Source organism: Geotrypetes seraphini, chromosome 5 (genome assembly GCF_902459505.1).
Source record: "Geotrypetes seraphini chromosome 5, aGeoSer1.1, whole genome shotgun sequence".
Lineage (NCBI taxonomy): Eukaryota > Metazoa > Chordata > Amphibia > Gymnophiona > Dermophiidae > Geotrypetes > Geotrypetes seraphini.
This window is the reverse complement of record NC_047088.1, coordinates 163230047-163244440: the sequence shown is the minus strand read 5'-3', so window position 1 is coordinate 163244440 and position 14394 is coordinate 163230047. Positions and strand designations below refer to the sequence as shown.

General features: G+C 42.1%; 1 protein-coding gene across 9 annotated transcripts in view; it reads right to left on the bottom strand.

Moving 5' to 3' along the window:
- Positions 1 to 14394, bottom strand: part of FN1 (fibronectin 1) — a 361029-nt gene that overhangs the window by 53424 nt on the left and 293211 nt on the right. For all 9 annotated transcript variants that reach the window (XM_033945944.1, XM_033945938.1, XM_033945939.1 and 6 more), the window contains 4 exons: positions 12343 to 12533; positions 4818 to 4905; positions 3987 to 4163; positions 3354 to 3443 (listed from right to left, as the gene is read on the bottom strand). In XM_033945944.1, the coding sequence (XP_033801835.1) occupies positions 3354 to 3443; positions 3987 to 4163; positions 4818 to 4905; positions 12343 to 12533 (546 nt within the window). The remainder of the gene's footprint in view (positions 1 to 3353; positions 3444 to 3986; positions 4164 to 4817; positions 4906 to 12342; positions 12534 to 14394) is intronic.

Sequence of the window (14394 nt, the reverse complement as noted above, 5' to 3'; positions counted from 1 at the left end):
AGGGCTGATAAAGGGGGAGGTGTTGTAGTCTTAGACATGGCGAAATACAAGGCTGAAGTCTTTAGGCTATTAAAAGCACCCACAGACTACAGAGAGCTGGCAGTAGATCCCACCCCTAATCTAGCCCTTGAAATACAATCTCTTACGTCCTTTGCTTTAGACAGTGGCTTTCTGACTAAAAAGGAATATGAGTATTTAAATGTGGTGAATCCAAGGATTCCGGTATTCTATGCCCTACCAAAGATTCATAAGGACATAGAAAACCCTCTTGGGCGACCCATAGTATCCAGCAGAGGGTCTGTTCTTGAGCCTCTCTCCTCCTTTGTTGATATGTTTCTTCGTCCCATAGTTACCAAAGGATTTTCTTATCTACGTGATTCGTCACAATTTTTGATTAAACTCTCAGAAATCACTAACTTAGATGACATAACCTTTTTTGTCACATTTGATGTGAAATCACTGCATACCATCATCCCTCAAGATGAAGTTATTACTATTGTGGAGGAATTTCTTCAAAACAACATTAGCAACAGTAGAATTCCCATTCATCTCTTAATACAATTTTTGACTATGGCCATGAAAAATAACTACTTTAGGTTTCAAGAAAAATTTTTTCAACAGATCTCTGGAGTAGCCATGGGGGCAACCATAGCACCCTCTGTAGCCAATCTCTTCATGCAAAAATTTGAGGATGTATGGATTGTGAACAATCCCTTTTCGGACAAGATTCTTACATGGCTACGTTTTATTGACGATATTTTTGTCATCTGGAGAGGTTCTAGAGAGGAACTTGACCAATTCTACATCTGGTTAAATTCCAGGCACCAGAAAGTAGAGTTCAGCATGGAGTGTCATCCAAACTCCATCTCTTTTTTAGATGTTAAGGTTGTTCGAGGTAATAGTTCTATCCAAACCACTGTTTATAGAAAAAACACTGATAGAAATACTTTTCTCAGTTTCTCCAGTAACCACCCCACAGCACTTAAACGAAGCTTACCGACGTCACAATTCTTTCGGTACAGACGTCTATGCTCTGATATGTCAGACTACAAATTTAACAGCAAGCAATTGTACACCCGGTTAAAGAACAGAGGGTATCCTCCAACTGTATTGAAAAAAGCCTACAAAAGGGCTAAATTTATGAACAGAGACCTCTTATTCCTTCCTAGGAATGATAATAAGGAAGATATGGAGAACATTGTTACATGTGTTTTGGAATATTCTCCCAACATTAACAACATCACAAAGATTTTACGACACCATTGGGATGTAATGGAGTTACATCCAACATTTAGTGACACTCATTTAAGAATGGCATATTCTCGCCAAAAGAATTTCAAAGAGCTTTTAAGCCCATCTGATCCCACTGAGCTTCATACAACTACTGATCATCCCGGTGGCCACTTTAAGTGTGGCAAATGTTCTACATGTTCAATAACACGGGAATTGAGGAAGTTTTTTGTTCACCCGTGCTCAGGTCAATCATTTGAGCTACAACACATCATTATCACGTCATGTAACTCGACATATGTAGTATATGTTTTTATTTGCCCCTGTCCTAAGATCTATGTGGGCCAGACCACCCGTCCTTTTAGAACACGGGCTACTGAGCATAAAAGTTGCCTTCGGAATAATCGTCTTCAAGCTCCTATGGTCACACACTGTTTGGAGCAAAATCATTCATTTACTGACTTACAATTTTGCGTGATTGATCACACTATTGACAACTGCTCCGATCGACAACAGCGACTTTTTCGGGCTGAACAAGCTTGGATTTACAAATTGGACAGTGAAGAACCAAATGGACAAAATCAAAAATTAGAATGGAATGTTTTCTTTTGACTTTCTTTTGATTTTGATTTTTCTGTCAGTCTTTTTAGGATCGTTCGCGGGGTCCGACAGACAGTTTCTTCTTTCCTCTTTATGTATGAAAAGTTATGAGAGGATTTTTGTTTTCTGCTTAAAGAATATTTTTCTCTGACCGCGCTACCCTCCTCCTTTGTCAGCAGCTTAGTCAGCTGTTTTACTGCACAGACACTTTCCGGGGTTTGACGTCACTCCCCGGGAGTTCTTAACCCGGTACAGTCATGGTGCAGCCATCTTTTTGATCAGATGAGACATTACGGCGTCCTGCTTAAAGGTATGTCATAGTGGCTTCTGAAGATTGCTTTGAAGTCTTGCTTTATGTCCAGTATTCTGATGTAATTTTCTTTTCTGGCTTTAGTTTTGATCGGACTTTTGATACACCCTGAGGCAGCAAGTTAGTGAAACGCTGGCCATCGTCGGTGTACCGATCAATGAGATAAGTAGAAAGTTTTTTTCTTCTATCAAGCATAGACAGCCCTGCTTACAGTTTTTTCATTTGGGAGTACAACGGAGGTTTTTGCCAGTGAGGTTATCACCCGACCACCTTTTTCCACCATTGTGGTGGTGGGAGGGCCTTTATCTGAGGCTTTTCCTCCAGTTCAATCTGAACTTTCTCCTTGGAACTGAAGCAGCACTGCCTACATTCTTTACATGACATTACCATATCTTTATTCTTGTGAAAAGTGTGTTTCGTCATATTATTGATTTTTCACAGATCCGAGTATCTTGTGCCATGTTTATGCTTAATACAGCAATGGATGGATGGATTATGCCACCAAGTCGGCCACCAACTCATGGCAACATGCACAGTCAGGAATCCACCCTGTGAGGTTTCATGTCAGAATACAGGAGTGGTTTGCCATTGCTTTCTCCTGTGCAATGTGTGGCTCCAAAAATGTTGCCGTTGCTCAACATAGGGCCCCTCAGCCTACAGCACCTGGTATTCCCAGGTGGTCTCCCATCCAGGCACTAGCCAGGACCGACCCTGCTTAATTTCTGATAGTAAGAGGGGGGCTTACTCAGGGTAGCAATACCCTTCAGCAAATACTGACTCCTGATGCAGGCCAGTTGGCCGAAACATGACTTGTGTCGAGTCATTCATTGCAACACACTTGTTTCAACAAACCTTGTCTCTGTGAACATCAGCGCTTACTGTGCTTCTCTTATTCTGAACAGCATACATAAATTACAGGAACGCCTCAATCTGCCCATGACCCTTCCATGGTCACGCCCTCTTTTTAGAACTGCACATAAAATTTATGGGCAGATCCCAGTGCCTACAAATTCATGCATAAATATTAATTAATGCCAATTAGTATCAATAATTATTAGCACCCAATTATCAGTGCTAATTGGCTTATTATTCAATTAAATTTCACACATCCAATTTTCTGTATGCAAATTTTAGCATCATTTATACAATTAGACTGATAATAGCAATATCACCCATGAATATAACAAATTAATTTTGATCCATATCAGATTACCTGTTGAAGCATCCAGGATTACTGGAGAGCTGCGGGCATTCTCATTCAGAGTATAAATATAGATCTTGTAATCAGTGCCTGGCTGCAAACCTGCATTTAAAACCAGATACATTAGAACACACACATCCACCTACCACCTCTACTGGAAGAAATAGCAGCTCTAAAAGCTACAAATTAGTACCATGTTTTCATTCTGTAAAATACTTGTTATTTGCTTTTTGCCTGTGATAATAATTATGACAGCCTAATACTATTTGAATATAGTAGTTTTTACTTAAGTATTAGGCTTTTTTCTCCATTTTTATTTGGGGTTGCCGTGATATTTCCTAGGAAACTATGAAATCTAAGTAACTACAAGTTTGAGTGAGTTATTGCTACTGCTGTGTTCTTGCCATTCCATTGTTGTGTACCATGATAGGAATTAAATTTACCCTTACACCAAGATTTGTTGGAGAAAACCTCTTGCTAATGTTCTTCTCAGCAACTGCATTGGGCCAGAGAATCTCCTTTTGGAGTTTATAAAGTGCAATTTACCTCGTATATAAGTGACCTATCTCTACATTAAGGGGACTCGGAAAGACCTCATTTCTAGAGAAGAATAAACCAATGTTCTTCTTTCATAAAGGATCTTACCAGTAATTGTATAGCTTCGAACGTCAGGGCCAATTGTTCTCTGGATTGGATTCTGTCCATTTGTTGGTATAGCATCAATCTGGAACCCAGTGATAGTTTCAGTTTTGGTACGCCACATAATTGTGATTGTCGTCTCAGTGACATCTGTAACACGAGGTCTACGAGGGGAGCTGACATCTAAAAGGAAATATGGGCATCTGCTGTTAGTAAATGCCAAAAGGAATAAAAAGTCAAGAGGGAAAAACAACTGTTAAAGTATCACCACAGAATAAAGTCATTTATGGATTAAACAACTTTTACACCATATTCGCTGTGATAGGGATTACCAGACCCACGAATACAGAAAAACCGCAAATAACTTTTTTATATATTATTCACTATTTTCTATTAAAAACCATCATGAATATGGTGAAACTGCAAATAACATGGTGGGAGACCTTGTCTGTTCCTGAAAGAGAAGGCAAAAAACGGTGAAGAAAGTGCTGGGAATCATCGATTGTCTATGTAAACGCTTGGAAACAGTGATTTCTCTATGCAAGCTGACATAATTTGGGGGAGGAGCCAGCAAGCTAAAAACCGTGACTAATCAAAACCGCGATTGCTGAAACTGCAAATACGGAGGGAGAAGTGTACAAACCTGGCTGACTCACAGTGATTGTGTGCCATGGTTAATGTTACTATAGCACCAGTAAACTCTGGATTCAAATGAATAAGAAGCCGGAAGGTCTAGGAGAAACCTGCCAGCCCTCCCCCCCCCAAAAAAAAGAATGCATCATAATGATTACATTTCTCACAGTTTAATGACCAATAAATCTAAAAAGAAGCACTTACTTTCTAAGGTTGTGAATGACCCCAATAAAGGAATGCTGATCAGGGAGTCCATCAGACTATACACATTGATGTCATATTTAGTTGCCACCTAGATATAAAAATAAGCACATTTTACAATGATTAGATAGAGAAAATGAAAAATATATCTGTTGTTTAATCAATAAATGCCAAGCCAAAGTATGATTAGCTAAAGATTTGAGGCCCAATATTCAAAGAATTTATGCTCCTACCTCTTAAATTTAAGATGAAATTTTCAGCTGGAAAATTAAGCTCCTGTCTGACTGAAAATAGGGCACAAATTTAGAAGGCTGTCATAGGAGCTCTGAATTTTCTAATTATTGGGCCCTAGATTTTTTTCAGTTGGAACAAATTTGTGCTTCAAGAATGATATTACTGCAGCCATGACTGCTTTAACCACCTATGCTGCTCTGGACAAACTTTTATGGATAAGCCTCATCCCTCCCTTTCCTTCATCTCCCTTGTTCTTTATTTCTTCCAGTCTCTTTTCATGAGATTGCAGGTGTTTTCATGTTGCAAGGCTTGTACCTTGTGAACTTGAGCCTTGGCTTGCATATTCTTGATATCTTTCTTCATTTCCAAAAATGAAGATTTCACAGAGTTGTCTAGGGCCTGTATAGCCTCCCACAAGGCATTCATATACACTACTACTGGCTTCTGCAATACCCCAAGCACAAAACTATTTATTCCAGTAGCAACTGACCCTGTAACAGCATGGGACTCACTCAAGACAGATCTGTCACTCACAAAGGGCTCCAGAACCGCTGTTTCCTCCACTCTGAAGAAGAATGCCATCATTCTGACTTTGCAGTGGTGCATCTTCTCTCCAAGTTGTTTCACTTTCAGGGCATGGGGGCACAGAACGCTGTTCTGGTCTAAGCAAAGTCTAGTCTACACTGAGGTTTACCACAGCTCCAGGCTTCCCTCCCAAGGCAGGAGTCATAGTTACATCCTGGGAGGTAAGCAATTTTGGGATCATGGTCTGAGTCAAACGCAATGGGACTCCTGTAAGTGGAGGTTTCTAGACATAGGTAGTTCCTTTCTGCTTTCCCATGATCAAGAGTACAGAACTCTGAATCAGAGTAACGAACTGGAAAGCTCCTTTCAAGCATCCGCCCTCAATGCCATCTTGGCTCCTAGTTTTCTGTTTTGTGTGTTTTTCATTTGGATGTGTTTTTTTCCCCAAAAATAGTTCAAACAGGTAGATGCATAGATCGCATTTTTTAAAAAACAAGATAGATGTTTTCTTGTTTTTAAAAAAATGCGATCTATGCGTCTATTCTCTGTGCATCTATCTGTTTCAGGGATCTCAAAGTCCCTCCTTGAAGGTCGCAATCCAGTTTGGTTTTCAAGATTTCCTCAATGAATATGCATTGAAAGCAGTACATGCACATAGATCTCATGCATATTCATTGGGGAAATTCTGAAAACCCGACTGGATTGCGGCCCTCAAGGAGGGACTTTGAGACCCCTGATCTGTCTGAACTATTTCTGGGAAAAAAAACACATCCAAATGAAAAACAAACAATCCTTGTATAGTTCCCCTTTTGCTAGACTGTATATTAATAATAATCTCTCTGAATGTTTTAGCTTGCGGAGGGCAGTTAGACAGCAAACGAAGGAGATACAGGGTATTCCTTATTCAGATCGGAAATATAAGGTCTCTGCATATGCATATAAATTGTTAGCTGGATTTATAAATAAGAAACCAAAAACTGGTCTTAGGGACATTTGGAGTATTGAGATTAAGCACCAAATTCCTGCATCTCAATGGCCACGAATCTGGACTTGGAGGGTGAGATGTACAATGTCAGCATCTATGAGACAAACTTGGTTTTTTCTGTTACATAGAGCCTTATGGACCCCTGTTCGGTTACAAAAGTTGGATAGCTCTAAGTCTAATAAATGTTGGCATTGTCATCTCGAAGCAGGGACTTTAGATCATTTATTGTTCTACTGTCCATTTATTTTGGCTTTTTGGAAATCAATATGGGGCCAAATAAATTGCTTGTTAGAAAATCCAGTGGCATTATCCTATGATACTGTGCTTTTTGGCATGTCAATGAGAGCTAAAAGTCAAATATCATCTAAAAACAACAGGCTTTTATTAATAACTAGTATTTTAGCCCGTTACATTTGTTACAGTAACGGGTGCTAGAATAGCCCCACCTATTCCCTGACCCCCTCCATCTGGCCTCCTGGACCCTCATTAATTACCCGAGGAGGCAGCAGCGGTCCTGACGTACCAACCCCTCCTCCCTCAGTGCCCCAAAATAGCAGCGGTCCTACCATTTCCATCGCTTCCTTTCCCCCTTTCACACTCTCTACCATCTCTCTCTGACCCTGTTGTACCCCTTTTGCATTCTTTCCCTTTCCTGTCCTCTCTGCCATTCCCCAAGGCCAGTGTGAGTTAGGTTCGGTCTCCGCTGCTGTCCCTTCTTTTGTGATGTCCCAGACAGCAAAGGCAGCAGCACAGGCTCACTGGCTCCACATTGCCCCCTCGTGTACTGTAGGGCCCAATGCAGGTTCAGCTCTCCACTGCTGCCACCTTTTATACCGGGCCCCTGGAAATCTCTCCACTTCTTCCTACTTTACCTCGGATGATTGATTTGGCTTGTCACCATCTGACTTTCCCTACTGTAGCATTCACCGCCATCATAGTCTTCTTCAGTGTTCATGCTCTTCTCATTTGGGCTGGCCCAACCATCAAGCAAGAGTAGGCAGTCGCCTACGGCAGCGGCTGCATCACATTAAAGACACTGCTTCGTGGCCTTCCCATGCTCTGATTTCTTCTGCTGTGTCTCTGATGACATCATCAGAGACGCTGGCAGAGGAAATCAGAGCATGGGAAGGCCGCGAAGCAGCATCTTTAGTGTGATGCGGCCACTGCTGGAGCTGGGAGGTTTGTGCGTCTCGCGTTGGGAGGGTCAATGGGGGTTCGTGTGCGCTGGGAAAGGGTGCACGGGGGGAGGGGGGCGAACTATGGCAGCGAAGTTACAGTGAGGAAGGGAGGGAGGGAGTAGAAGCACGCATGCGCACTCTTGCCAGCAGGGCCCTACAGCTCATGGAAAACGGAAGCATGCAGGTAAGAATGCGCATGCGCGCTTAGGGTTTTATTATATTAGATGACAGGAGTTGCCATACAACAAATTACGAGCAATTGGAAGAATTGGACGAGGCTTAGTTATAGTTTTTGGTGGAATTCATTGTGTCTTGTGTATAAAATGGAAAGAATATTAGCCATTCAGAAAGGGAATTTTAAGAAATCTCAGGAGATTTGGGAGCCATTAGCAAAATACTGTAATGTTTAATTAATGTTTTTCCCTATATCATGCACATCCGGGAGGGGGGAGGATGGGGGTCTGTTAGATTAATGAATTTAGATATATTGGGGTTCATTATAGAAATTTTATGTGATTGTATTGTGATTGTTCAGGAGGGAGGGGGACTAATTCTGAAATGGATATTAATGGAATATTAAGTGTGTTATTGATATATAAAATGTGGTATTTATTGTTACACTTATTGTAAGTTTTGAAAATAATAAAGAATTGGGGGGAAAAAAAGATAGATATTTTGAAGTTTTGAAAATGGTCATGTTTGCTACTGGATTTTTATGCATGTTCTACAAAATGTCTAAACTAGGATTTAGATGTCATATTGAAAATGCCCCTCCACATCCTACTGATAGGCTTGGAGATTCAGCTGAACTCCCAGAAAGCACAGTTACTTACCGTAACAGGTGTTATCCAGGGACAGCAGGCAGATAGATATTCTCTACATGTGGGTGACGTCATCCACAGAGCCCTGTAGCAGACAGCCTCGCAAACAAACTTGCTTGAAGATCTTCAACGTTTGCGAGTGCTGTACTGCGCATGCGTGAGTGCCCTCCCGCCTGAGTCAGGGCGTCTCCTCAGCATGGCCTCAGTTCAGATAGCTAGCAAAGAAGCCAACCAAGGGAGGTGGGTGGGTTACGAGAATATCTGCCTGCTGTCCCTGGATAACATCTGTTACGGTAAGTAACTGTGCTTTATCCCAGGACAAGCAGGCAGCATATTCTCTACATGTGGGTGACCTCCAAGCTAACCAGAATGGGACGGTGGGAGAGTTGGCAATTTAGGAGAACAGATTTTGCAAAACGGACTGGCCAAAATGGCCATCACGTCTGGAAAAAGTATCCAGACAGTAGTGAGAGGTGAATGTATGAACCGAGGACCAAGTGACAGCCTTGCAGATTTCCTCAATAGGAGTTGATCTGAGAAAAGCTACAGACACCGCAATTGCTCTGACCTTATGCCCCATGACTCGACCCTGCAGAGGGAGACCAGCCTGAGCTTAGCAGAAAGAGATACAAGCAGCCAACCAGTTCGCTTAAAAACAGGACGCCCCAACCTATCCGGATCAAAAGATATGAAAAGTTGAGGAGACATCCGATGAGCTTGAGTGCGTTGCAAGTAGAAAGCCAATGCAAGCTTACAGTCCAGAGTATGAAGCACCACTTCTCCAGGACGAAAATGAGGCTTTGGGAAAAACACAGGAAGAACAATAGATTGGTTGAGGTGGAAATCTGAAACCACTTTAGGCAAGAATTTAGGATGGGTACGGAGGACCACCTTATCATGATGGAAAATAGTGAAAGGTGGATCCGCAACCAAAGCTTGCAGCTCATTGATCCTGCGAGTAGACGTGAAGGCAATAAGGAACATTACTTTCCAAGGGAGATACTTCAAATGAGCTCTATCAATCAGCTCATATGGAGGTTTCATTAACCGATCAAGGACAACATTGAGATCCCAAACCACCGGAGGAGGTTTGAGTGGAGGTTAGACATTTAAAAGGCCCTTCATAAACCAGGAAACCACAGGATGAACAGAGAGAGGTTTTCCATGAATTGGCTGATGAAAAGCAGCAATGGCACTGAGGTGGACTCGATTAGATGTTGAATTGAGACCAGCCCCAGACAAGTGCAGCAGATAATCCAGCACTGAAGTCAAGGAAGCAGACTGCAGTTCCTTGCGATGTGTAGCACACCAAGAAGAAAATCTAGTCCACTTTTGATTGTAACATTGCCTAATGGACTGTTTCCGAGAAGCCTCGAGAACATCCTGTACAGATTGTGAAAACTGGAACGATGCAATCATGTCGAGAGGAACCAAGCTGTTGTGTAGAGACTGCAGGTTGGGATGAAGCAGAGAACCTTGACTCTGAGTAAGCAGAGAAGGAAAAATAGGTAGAAGCAGAGGCTCCCTGGCACTGGGCCACCGAGGAGCTGTCAGAATCATGGTGGCGTAGGCTGACTTGAGCATGACAAGAGTCTTCAGAATCAGAGGGAATGGAGGGAACGCATATAGAAACAGGTACATCCAATCCAGAAGGAAAGCATCTGCCTCGAGTCGGTGAGGAGAATAAATCCTGGAGTAGAAACGAGGCAACTTGTGGTTGAGGGAGAGACGCAAACAGAGCTATCTGTGGAGTCCCCCACCGATCAAACAGATCTATCTGTGGAGTCCCCCACCGAGGAGATAGCTTGTACGGCTTAGCAGGAGGAGCCTTCGCCTTAGGTCGTACCAGGGAGACGAAGGACCTCTCATGCTCCAAGAGGCGTTTGGCAGCTGCCTCGATGGAGTCATCGAACAGCTTGTTGCCCAAGCAAGGAAGATTCACCAGATGATCTTGCAAGTTGGGGTCCATGTCCACTATGCGCAGCCAGGCCAAGCGACGCATAGCCACCGCAAAGGCCGTAACCCTAGATGATAATTCAAAAGCATAAAGAAACGAATCTGAGAAAAAAGTCTCCTGGAGCTGGCAGAACTCCAGCAGGCGTTGAGCCGCCAAATCAACATGGAAAGACAGCATGTTCTTAATGCAGTGCTTGAAGTAGGACGTAAAGTTGAAGTTATAGTTGAGGACCCTGTTCGCCATAATTGAGTCCTGGTACAGACGACAGCCAAACTTGTCCATGATATGCTCTTCCCTGCCCGGGGGTGACAGCAGCATAGACCTTGGATGGGTGAGACTTCTTTAAAGAAGATTCCACAACCAAGGACTGATGGGACAGCTGCGCTTTCTCAAACCCCTTGCAAGGGACCATCTGATAGCGACGCTCCATTTTGGATGGGATAGCAGGAATGGCATACGGCGTCTCCAGATTCCTGAAGAAAGTCTGCTTCAAGACCGGATTCAGCGGGAGATGAAGAGATTCCCTGGGCAGATGAGGAAGCTCCATCTCAGCCAAATATTCTGGGGTATACCTGGATTCAGACTGGAGATTCAGCTGAAGAGCCTTACCCATGTCAAAGACGAACTTGGTAAAGGAGGAAGCCTTGGAAGAAGAAGGCCCCTCAGGAGGCGACGAGGATCTGGACCTCGGAGCAGCTGAGAAGGAGGGGGAAGCCTCTCTAGACTATTGAGCAGGCATATCCGTGTCCAGTAACAGTCCGGTGGTTGGAGCCCAGGCACTGAATGCACCAACGATGGGGGTCAGTAATAGAGATCACCCGACCACACTGTATGCACTTTTTAAAACCGGTGACAGGCCGGGACATAAGGGAAGAAAGGCCCCCTGGCCAAACAAGGCCTGGTCGAAGCACTCGCAAACTTTGAAGATCTTCAAGCAAGTTTGCTTGCGAGGCTGTCCGCTACGGGGCTCCGTGGATGACGTCACCCACATGTAGAGAATATGCTGCCTGCTTGTCCTGGGATAATTCACTATTCCCTAAATATCAAAGTAAATACATTTTTAAAAAGTTTTCTTAGGGCCCCTTTTATCAAACCATGGTAGAGCTTATTGAAGGCCAATGAGGTAAATGCTCTGACACTCATTCAATTCCTATGAGTATCGGAACATTTACCTCGCCAGCCTGTGATAAAAAGCTCCACTGCAATTTGATAAAAGGGGGCCTTAATGTTTCTAACACTGTTCATCAACTGGATGAACACATCAAGCTAGACTGTCACTAGTTTATTCCGAATTACCACTTCAAAAACATTACTCAAATGGAAAATTAGCAAAGTAGCTAGGACAATGGTAGATCTATTCTTTACTGAAAAAAAGCCTATCTTCCTAGTGTATCTTGGATTTCAAATTCAAGAGAAACTTGAACACACTGTGAAGGTCTCACAGTTAGTAAATAAAATCATAGCACTGATATGAAAAATAGCTTAGATAATAAAGTAGAAGATACAGTATATGCTTCCATATAAAGGAGAGAAAACACGACAACAGGAACAGATGTGGGGTGGGAAGAGGAGGACATGGATAAAATTTATGGTACATAAAATTTGGTTTTCTATGGGTTTAATGATCTATGATCCAGGGTCAAAACTTTTTCAAAAGTTTTTGCTTTATTTCTAGTTCTAATTCTCTCTATTATCTTGGATAAGTCTAACTCCATGTGTCTTTGTTAACATTACAAATGTGTTTTTTTTTAAATATTATGAATGAAATTATGAATGAAATATTATAAATAAATAAAAAGTTGCAAAAGTAAAATGAATAAAATATTACCATTAATCCAGTCACTGCAGCAGAGGTGCTGTCTGGAGAGAGGTTTATTTCTTTCATTGGTCCAGTCTTCTCCTTGGGATTCACTCGCACACGATATCCAGTGAGCTTCTTCATGGCAGGGGCATCCCAGCTAACTATGACACTAGTTGGAGTCACTTGACCAAAGTTCAGGTTTTTCGGAGGAGGAATGGCTGTTAACATTGAGATACATTAGATACTTAGATTACAAGTATTAGACTACAGCACAGACCCTCAGATTCTATAAATGGCATGCAAATTTCCATCCAAAAAGTTGCCCAACACGGAGCGCCGTTTATAGAATATGTTTCGTGTGGAATTTTTTCGGTGAAATTTTATGAATGCCATCTAGCCTAGAATGTGCAACCAATGAATTTAAATAAATTATATGGGTCAATGGGGTCAATATTTGTCTAGTTATCTATGAATGTTAGATAAACCTTGCAGTTTGAAATGTATTTATTAATACTTTATTTAGACATTTAAAGGAAATTCCCTATCCTTAGCATATTCCCCTGATGATTGGCTAAATTATGTCTGATAATATTTTTGATACATTACAGTGGGTTATGATGATAAAACTGCTTTATTTACCAAAATACAGTAAAATGTGGCCTCGGTGTGCCCTAACATGGGTCTTTCCCATGCACTAAAGCCATTTTTATTACTGCTGGAAAATGGCTGATTTTCCTTTTTCCGAACTGATGGCCCTATGCTCAGCCACTACCAAAAATTTGGATGCGAGTCCTTACCACCACCTATTTTAAGGACTCATTAAAGATCTATTAAGGACTCATGTGTTAATCCTGCACTGTCTTTCCCACTCTCCGCCCTCCCCCCCCCCAACATGCCCCTTCGGAAAATTTCTGAAAAATGATTTACTCCCTCTTCTACGAAACTGTACTAGCAGTTTCTAGCCCGGGAAGCTGCGCTGAATGGCCCGTGCTGCTCCCGACGCTCATAGGAATTCTATGAGTGTTAGGAGCAGCGCGGGCCATTCAGCGCAACTCTCTGCGCTAGAAACTGCTAGTGCAGTTTTGTAGAAGAGGGGGTTAGTATATGGTTTGCGTGCGCACATTCGGAACTAACAGTACGCCTTGGCAGGTGCTTACTACAGCATAGTAAAAGGAACTCTAAGGGCTCCTTTTACAAAGCTGTAGTACAGGTTTCTACTGTGGGCCGGTAACGTAAATAATTCGATGCTCACAGGAATTCTATGAGTGTCGGAGCATTTATTTTTGTCTCGATGTATTTATTAACCTCTCCTTCCCATTCTCTCTTAATGCATCATGTACGTCTATGCGTAAATATTCCCCATTTTCTTACCCCCTCTTCTACGAAACTGCGCTAGCGGTTTTTAGCGCAGAGAGAGCCGCGCTGAATGGCCCGCGCTGCTCCTGACGCTCATTGAGTTCCTATGAGTGTTGGGAGCAGCGTGGGCCATTCAGCGCGGCTCCCCGCGCTAGAAATTGCTAGTGCAGTTTTGTAGAAGAGGGAGTTAGTTTAGATAAGTTTTTATTTTTTAAATATTTTTCATATATATATATATACATTTCATTTTATTGTAAACCGTTTAGATACCTGTATGATAAATGGTATATCAAAAATAAAGAAACTTGAAACATTTACCTTGCCGGCCCACGGTAGAAACCTCTACCGCAGCTTTGTAAAAGCCAGTATAAATGATTAATGAGGCATTTACAGTAGACAAATTAAAAAAAACAACCCAGAACTGACAAAATACTTAATCAAAATAATTAAATGAGTTACTGAACATGATAAAATCTAGACATGTGGAAAGTATACAGATGGGTTTTACTATCCTAATCTGCTATCATATTGATTGTTTCTATATATAATCTTTCCTATTTCAATAACAATTTTGATTTCCCTTCCACAGCAAAACTAACTCAAGCACAAAAAGGACAACCTGCTCTGCTTGATGATCTCTGCTCATGCAGGCAGCTTTTACAGAAGTGAAGCCTTGTAAAGGTGACTTTACACAAAAGAGCAAGGTGCATGGCTCCAGTAGCC